Raw genomic sequence first — 9,092 nt, forward strand, 5'->3', positions numbered from 1 at the left:
CTAAAATTTTGTTTGAATTGATGGAATGCGACATGAATAAGTGGTATGAGATGAAAAAAAATAGAATTCTATGGTTTGGGTAAGTTAAAATTGGATGGAGCATATTTGATCAAAATAAAATGATATCTATTCCATTCCATTCTATTACTTACCCTTATTTTTCTATTTGGACGAAATGAAAGTATGACTGAGATTTCTCTTAAAATATCCTAATTATAAAATAAAACATATAATCCGTCCGTGTCCCACTTTATTTCATTCCCCTCATTTCCATTTCCATTCCCATGTGTTAGTTTTAAAACATCCCAACATAATGTAGGCTTACATGATGAGTCCATCTACTTGTTTATTTGGGCCTATGATATCCAACTCCACGGGCTTGGATATTGGAACCATCGCACACACATCAAACCACTTCGAAAGCGAAATCGTAGAAACAATGTGCACACAACGTTGAATCGTTTTCCGTTGCTACTTTCTTGCTTCCCATCTATCTGCTTCGTTTCGCTGAGTTGAGTTTTAGATGACCAAAACAAACCCATAATGGCGATATAGATAAACACCGCGAAACCGATTTCCAATTTCAATCGTAACCGTCAATTTCGTTGACTTAGGTACCGTTTCTCACAATTCAATTTTATTGTCATATACCAAAACATCAAATACATATATAGTATAGTTTCATTTTAATCGTTTTTTTTTTCGCTTTTTGATTTGATCTGCAGAGTGAGAAAAAGCGCAAGCGAAAGCGATTTTTCAAGAGTTTTGAAACCCTAGCGAAGTGAGAGAGAGTAGTTTTTGTTGTGTGAATTGTGATGATCGTTCTATGATGATGAATTCATCGAACGGTAATATGACACCGTCTTCTTCTTCATCGGCTCCTACACAGTCACAAGGTCTCAAAACCTATTTCAAAACCCCTGAAGGAAGATATAAACTTCAATTCGAGAAATCTCACCCTGCTGGTCTTCTTCAATTCAATCATGGCAAAACCGTTTCTCTGGTTTTTCATTCAACATCTCTTTTTCTTTTTTTGAATTTTAATTTAGTATATTTATTTGTTACAATCTGTTTTGTTCAATTGTGTTTCTTCAAATTTTTGATTAGTTTCTAGGGTTTGTTTTTTAGTTGTTTCTGATTTTGACTCAATTTTATGTTTTTGATTTGTCTTTTCTAAATTCGATTCCGGGCGATTTTGATAGTCTCACCTAGTCTTTTTTCACTTTCTGCATTAAGTTCTGTATGTAATTTTATTGTGTTCTATAGCTATTTTGTAGAATTGGGTTTGGTCAATAATTTTATTGCTTTTTTAGATGGATTATATTGTGGTTTTTTTTTCTTCCTTTCTTTCTATTAGAAATTGTGGAGTCAATGGAAAGTTGTATTAATATATGAGCACGTCGTTGGTTTGATTGATGAGCAGGTAACATTGGCACATCTTAAGGAGAAGCCAGCGCCTTCAACTCCGACTGCCTCGTCTTCGAGTTTCAGTGCCAGCAGTGGGGTACGGTCAGCCGCAGCTAGACTGTTAGGAGGAAGTAATGGAAGCCGGGCGCTTAGTTTTGTTGGTGGAAACGGTAGTAGCAAAAGCAATGGAGTGACCGGTAGGATTGGTTCAATTGGGACCTCGAGTTCAAGTAGTTCTGTGGCTAATCCTAATTTTGATGGGAAAGGGTCTTACTTGGTCTTCAATGCCGGGGATGCAATTTTGATAAGTGATTTGAATTCTCAAGACAAGGTATAGTTGTTGGGTTTTGATGCGTTTTAAGTATTCTGGGTTAGCTTCATTCAAGGTTTCTTGTTGTGTGTAGGACCCCATAAAGTCTATCCACTTCAGTAATTCAAATCCTGTGTGCCACGCATTTGATCAGGATGCTAAGGACGGGCATGATTTGCTCATAGGCCTGTTCTCCGGCGATGGTAAATAAGTGTTAACTGACATTTAAATTTGAATTTTCATTTCAGTATGGGAATTTAATATTTATGAGTTTATTGTCCCTGTGTATTATTGTAGTCTACTCAGTGTCACTGAGACAGCAATTACAGGATGTTGGCAAGAAGATTGTTGGGGCCCACCATTACAACAAAGATGGTATTCTCAATAGCAGGCAAGCTTTGGTGATCTCATCTATTGTGATATTTTAACTATGAGTGATTAGTGTTAGTTTTCTCAAAATTGTTGCATGACCCTAAATTGTGCAAGGGCAAGGAGTACTTATTTCTATTAGTGTTGACACACACACACACAGCTGCCAGGGGGCCAAATGTAGATTAAGTCACTATCGCATACACTTTTTTTCCTTTAGATTCCTGTTTGTTGATTGAGTGTGTCATGTCAGTTTACTAGAGTCAATTATAAGGAGAAAAATAGGCTGTTAAGGTTGTCATCGGATGGTTGGATTGGACTTCGATAATCTTGTACCCGGAATGTCACTCCATAATCAAAATGAATAGGTTATTCATTTATTCTAGTTATAGTGGCTTTTAATAGTGAACTGTGTATATGATCAATATAAGTTATATATGATAGTTTTCTGCAAACAAGCCCATTGATAGAGTAAAGTAGTTGGTTGGAATGATAGTGGACAGTTCTGTCATAAACTTTTTCTACCAAAACTACTGTTTCTTAAGGGTTCTATGTGAGCAGTATCCTGAAGGTTAAAAAGGAAATCGTATCACTTTGTAGTTTGTATAATAAACTTGTTCCATAATCAAAATGAATAGGTTATTCATTTATTCTAGGTAGTGGACAGTTTTCTCTTAAAAAAATTTCTACCAAAACTTCTATTTCTCAAGGGTTCTATATGAGCAGTGTCTTGAAGGTTAAAAAGGATATCACATAACCGTAGTTTGTATAAACTTGTTGAGACATGAGTTTACGTTTTACTTGTATATTTTAGAGGTAATTACCTTGACAGAAATCTCTCTGTTGTATGAATGAAGGTTTTAATATAACCATGATTTAGCTATCTGTGTTATTTAATGGGGGTGGTAGTATGTTTTCCAATGTTTGTCTTGTAGATATAGCCATGTTCATGCCATCTTTTTGTAATATTTTATACAAAAAGAAATTTCAATATGGATGATAATTATATTTAGCATTTTGGTGACAATAAATGGTTATTCTTGAAGAGGATTTATTCTTTTTAAATCTGGTGATTTTTATGTATTGGGGTGTTGATCAAATCTAGAAGCTTGTTAGTTTTTAGGTTAGATAGAAGCTAGGAATCAAGCCAAACATGAGCCAGTTGATGTTTCTGGCTAAGGGAAATTTTATACAATGTTGATCTCATTGACTTCTATGATTATATTCTTGAGATTGAGTAATAGAAAAGTTAGATGTCATTTCTCTAAACTGTGATGTTTTATTAATTTCTCCAGGTTCCCTTGTAGAACTTTAATGTTGTTGGAATGTTATTATGTTATAAACACTAATTGGAATCTATCTTTGATGCATTTTGGTTTAAACAGTCGTTGTACATGTATTTCTTGGGTGCCTGGAGGTGATGGTGCTTTTGTTGTTGCTCATGCTGATGGGAACTTGTACGTATATGAAAAGGCAAGACTTAGTTGTGAAGAGAGAAGCTAGCGTCATGGTTCCCTTATTTTGATATTTTTTATGGTGAGTTTAGCAGCAGAATTATTTACCCTTTTCTTTCCTATTTCAGAATAAAGATGGTGCAGGCGATACTTCATTCCCAATCCTCAAAGATCCAACTCAGTTTTCTGTTTCTCATGCACGGTACAGTAAGGTAATGAGTTTGATATTGGTTTCGTTTCTTGACAAAATGCTAATATGCTACTTCTATATATGTCTTTTGGCTCTACCTTTTATAACCTTGCTGTAGTTAAATTTATATTTTTTAGTAATGACTGTCTAGCTCTCTAATTATGCACCTTTCTCGCCGGTCATTTGATTGATTGCAAAATACAACACATTTAAGGCATACCTTGTTGTTGTATGCCCTATCATTTATACATTTTTTAAAAATTGGCTTTTACAGAGTAATCCAGTCGCGAGATGGCATATATGCCAGGGTTCAATTAACAGTATTTCTTTCTCAGTGGATGGGGCATACTTGGCAACTGTTGGACGAGATGGTACGTCTTTTACACCTTGCCATTCTCATTGTATGTTCTCTATCTATTTCTTTTTCTCTGATTTATTTCTCCATGCATCCAGGTTACTTGCGAGTGTTTGATTATGCAAAAGAACACCTTATATGCGGCGGGAAAAGTTATTATGGTGGTTTATTATGTTGTGCTTGGAGGTGAGTTATGTTTGGTTTTGGTCAATTTGTTAGAGATTGACATGTTTGGATTTGTTTCTCATTTTCTCTCTAGAACTTGTAAAAGAATGATTACATATACGTAGCTCGTTATTATCTGTTTTACTTTTAAAAATGTTTTATACAAAGTTTGAGAAAACAAACCCCATCACAAAATCCCTGCTTTGGCAGCATGGATGGGAAGTATATTTTAACGGGAGGAGAAGACGATTTAGTTCAAGTTTGGAGCATGGAAGATCGCAAAGTTGTTGCATGGGGTGAGGGACATAGTTCATGGGTAAGTTGCTTGGTAATATTGAGTTGGCGCATTATCCTACCATAATGTTGATTTAGTTTACGTCAAATGCTGTGACAGGTCAGTGGAGTGGCTTTTGATTCATATTGGTCATCACCAAATTCAAATGACAATGGAGAAACAATTATGTATCGATTTGGTTCAGTTGGTCAGGTACCCGGACAAATTTTTTTATTAAAACTTTCCCATTTCTTTGTGTAGCTTGGATTCTGCTTAAAATTTTACAAATGATTCCTTCTTATTGGCATCGGTTATGATTGACAGATGGAAATGAAATTATTGTATCTGCATACCTAGAAGTTGACTGATTACTATTTGGTTTTGAATTTGTTGAAAGAGTGGTATGATGGGGAAATGTTTAGATTCAATCATGGATTTCAAATGTTTGGGTCTTTTTTTTAATAGTTTTATATTCGATAATGCTCTGAAAAATGAATGTGATTAAATGTTAGTTTTAAAGATAATTTATCATTTTATTCCTTTCACTCTTAAAAGTTATTAAATTCGAAAATTTATACTTGAAATACTAATTTATTTCTCTTTCATTTCCCTACAAATCCCTTCATCTAGACACACTCATAATTTGTCTACCAAAATAAGTTAATGGTAAGTTTTTTTTTTGAAGCATGGTAGTATTATCTAGAAAACTAATGTTGGTAAGATAGTCGAACCCTCTCGTTCCCAACTAAGATGGAGAGGGAAAAGACTTAACTGTCTGTACTGTAACCTCATTTACAATATGATGCCTTATAATCATAATCAGTTGCAAGTGACTGTTATTGTTTGGAGATGTACATTGAATCGTTTACATTATGAAAATGGGTTTTTTCTATAGTTTCTCAACTTTGTCTATGTATATATGCCAAACTCTTATTCATGAATTTTGGAACTAAGATATTATGTTGGTCAGGACACGCAATTGCTTCTATGGGACCTGGAAATGGACGAGATTGTAGTGCCCTTGAGGCGCCCCCCTGGTGGATCCCCAACTTTTGGATCCCCGACTTTTAGTGCTGGAAGTCAGTCATCCCATTGGGACAATGCAGTCCCATTGGGTACCTTGCAACCTGCTCCTAGTATGCGGGATGTTCCAAAAATATCTCCGCTAGTTGCACACCGGGTGCATACCGAGCCACTTTCTAGCTTGGTATTTACCCAGGAATCTGTACTTACAGCCTGCCGGGAGGGTCACATCAAAATCTGGACAAGACCTGGCATAGCCGAGAGCCAGCCAAGCAACACCGAAACTTTGTTAGCTACCAGTCTCAAGGAGAAGCCTTCACTTTCTAGCAAGATCAGCAGTTCTAGCTACAAACAATAACTAAATCTTAATCTAAAGGGAGTTTTAAGCAATTTTTTTTTTATGGTTTGTTTATCTTTTTTCCGGCTGGTTTAGTTTTAACATCTTGATTTAAGTAAAGATGAACCAGCTAGTTTATTGTATATTCAGTTATTAACGGATGAGCATGCCATTGATAGAACTAAGAGGATGGGCGGGAGAGTTCTCTCCGACCGCCTCCTGTAATTACAAAACGGCTGTTACTAGGATATCTGATTAGTGATTACAGGAATAATGTGAAATTGGTCCTTTGAGATCGGTACTTTTGAAGTGCATACATACAAGCCATTGTTTGTTGTTCTTACTTGTATACTAAGTAATTTGTATTGCACAAATCTGGGAAGTGAACTGTGTTTGCTGTCAAGTCATTGTTGGGGCTAGTATTTGAACGATTCTAGGGAAGTTTTGATTGCTTAATGGAGCATGTCCTAAAATGTGATTGAATATGAATGCTTATGGTATCAAAATTTCACAAAAAAGGTTAAATATGTTTTCGATCACTAAAGTTGGTCAATTTGATCTTGCTTCTATAAAATTATTATTTGTTTTTAGTGCTTGCATTTAGAATGTGTTCTCATTAGCAGTTTGGTATTACTAGTCTTTTATTAGAGTTTTGTATTTTAGGGACTGAAATTAATAATTCTATTTGATAGATCAGATACAATTGTTATCAGCATTATAGTAATCAAAATGGTATCTCACGTCATTGACTTTGGATAACATGGCCAATATAAAAAATTATCTTTTGGTGTCAATGGTAGACGCAACGCAAGTGCTTATCCATCTCTTTCAAAGCTGAGGTATAGGGGATATATCATTTTTATTTGACCAAAGGTGACTGGTGTGTCTAGAAGTAATTTCGCTCTCACTATCAAAATAATGAGTTTCGTTATTTGCTGTAAAGATATAGATCTATGTCGTGCTCCCTAAAAACACTGTTTCTTATTCAGATTCAAATTAGAAAATATATGAGTATGGTTTGTCGATTCTAAGTAAGATTTTACAACTAAATAGATTGGGAGCGTGCATGGGTAGGGTGGACCATTGTTTCCATAAGCAATATTAGCTTTGTGGGCTTGGTTTATTCTTCAATCATGATATTCTTGAGGTTATCCATCTTCAGTGGTGTCTTGATCCCGAAAATTTTATTTCGTACCTCTATATTTAGCCTCATACACCTACAATTTTTTAAAAATTTCAATTCTACCCTTAATTGGTTTTAATCAGTTTACCATTTCATTTTTACCATTCAGTTGAAACTTTCAAAAATTACACGTTTCACCCTCGCACTGAAACTCTTGAAAAAAGACTTCCGGTATGTATTTTTTCTAAATCGGAAGACTTCACAAATGACTTCCGGAACACACAAAGCAATGAACCGGAAGTCTTCAAGCAAGAGTTCCGGTTCTTTAAGAAAAAAGTCACGTTCCAGAAGACTTTTTGAAAGAGTTCCGGTAAACAAAGTTACACATACCGGAACTCTTTGAAGAAATGTTCCGGTTTGTGTAATATGTGTTCCGGAACTCTTTCAAGAAGTGTTCCAGTTTGCTTTTTTTTTTTTATTTAATTCTTTTTTATTTTTTTTATTTTGCAGGAATGGAAAATCTTCCCCAAATATGTGTAGATACTACTGATGCGTTTATAACGACTGAAATATTTTGTACACGAGAAGAGGTTATCAGATGGATTAAAGATGTTAGAATCGATAATAAAGTAACTGTTATTATCAGTCGTTCAGATACTGAAACAGAGAAGAGAGGGAGAAGTAACAAATTAATATTTGATTGTGATAAAGGTGGGAAACACAAGAGTACTGATAGTGGTACCCAAAGTGCGTCCAAGAAATGTGGATGCTCATTTAAAATTAGGTCGACTCCGGCGAAATATGGATCTGGTTGGAAGATTGATGTAAAATGTGAGTTACATAATCATGGTTTACCTGATAGATTAGAAGGTCATTCCTTTATTGGTAGGTTGACCACAGATGAGAAGCAACATGTCGCTGATTTGACAAAGAGACATGTACCACCTAGACACATATTGCTTTCCTTGCAAGACCGAGATCCTGAGAATGTCACTCGGATTACGCAAGTATACAAGCATAAAAGTGTGATACAAAAAGAGATAAGAGGTCCTAGAAGTGAGATACAACATCTGTTTAAGCTTATTGAGGATGCATGCTATGTCTATTGGAGTAGAAAAAAGGATGACTCGGAAGTTGTGAGAGAGATATTTTGGGCACATCCTGATTCAGTTAAGTTGTTGAATATTTTTCCGACTGTGTTAGTTATGGATAACACCTACAAGACAAACAAATATAGACAACCTTTGTTTGAAATTGTTGGCATGACATCAACCGAGTTAACTTTTGCTGTTGCATTTGCGTATATGGAGTCTGAGCAGATCGAGAATTTTTGCTGGGTATTGGAGAAACTAAAAGAGTTGTTTGTGAAGAAAGACATGTGTCCACAAGTGATTTTGACAGATATAGATCTTGCTTTGATGAAAGCAATTGAAATTGTGTTTCCCAGGTCGATTAATTTGCTATGTAGATTTCACATTAACAAAAATGTTGGTGTCAAATGCAAACAACATGTGGTGAATGACCTGCAAAAGACGATAGACACATTATGGATGAAAGTTGTTTGGGCTAGTGATGAGGTTGAGTATGGTCAACGGTTGCATCAACTTGAGCAAACATGTGTTGATTATAGTGGATTTATTAATTATGTGAAAGACACATGGTTGACTCCACATAGGCATAGATTTGTTGGAGCATGGATTAGTCGAGTGCTACATTTGGGTAACACAACGACTAATCGGCACGTCTTATAATTTTTTATGTGTTACTTTATATGTGATATTTTTTCTATGTATTTTTTATGTGTTATTTTCAATATTTTTAGGGTTGAATCTGCTCATTGGAAGTTAAAGCAGATGTTAGGAAACAGTATAGGTGACATGGTCAAATGTTGGGAAGCTATGAATAACAACTTGAGGTTACAACTGGAAAACATTAGAGCTTCTTTTCAAAAGAGTTTTTACGAAGTTGAGCACGCGCACATAAGTCCCTTTTATGGTTATTTGCGTGGTTCCGTATCTCGAGCTGCTTTGAGACGTATTGCTGAAGAGTTATTGAGAGTTGATTATATTGGAGCTAACAGACAAA

The 9,092-nt window shown here is 35.3% G+C and overlaps 1 protein-coding gene across 1 annotated transcript; it reads left to right on the forward strand.

Moving 5' to 3' along the window:
* The first annotated feature begins 320 nt into the window (after nucleotides 1-320).
* On the forward strand, nucleotides 321-6,227 carry LOC127125814 (uncharacterized). Its single transcript, XM_051054641.1, has 12 exons — nucleotides 321-614; nucleotides 726-1,003; nucleotides 1,424-1,738; nucleotides 1,812-1,920; nucleotides 2,015-2,108; nucleotides 3,472-3,559; nucleotides 3,669-3,752; nucleotides 4,005-4,101; nucleotides 4,184-4,271; nucleotides 4,461-4,566; nucleotides 4,645-4,737; nucleotides 5,495-6,227. Exons 2-12 carry the CDS (start codon nucleotides 827-829, stop codon nucleotides 5,903-5,905), a joined length of 1,662 nt encoding a protein of 553 aa, XP_050910598.1. The 5' UTR covers nucleotides 321-614; nucleotides 726-826; the 3' UTR covers nucleotides 5,906-6,227.
* The last annotated feature ends 2,865 nt before the right edge of the window (nucleotides 6,228-9,092 follow it).

The sequence above is a fragment of the Lathyrus oleraceus genome, chromosome 3 (genome assembly GCF_024323335.1).
Source record: "Lathyrus oleraceus cultivar Zhongwan6 chromosome 3, CAAS_Psat_ZW6_1.0, whole genome shotgun sequence".
Taxonomy (NCBI): Eukaryota; Viridiplantae; Streptophyta; class Magnoliopsida; order Fabales; family Fabaceae; genus Lathyrus; species Lathyrus oleraceus.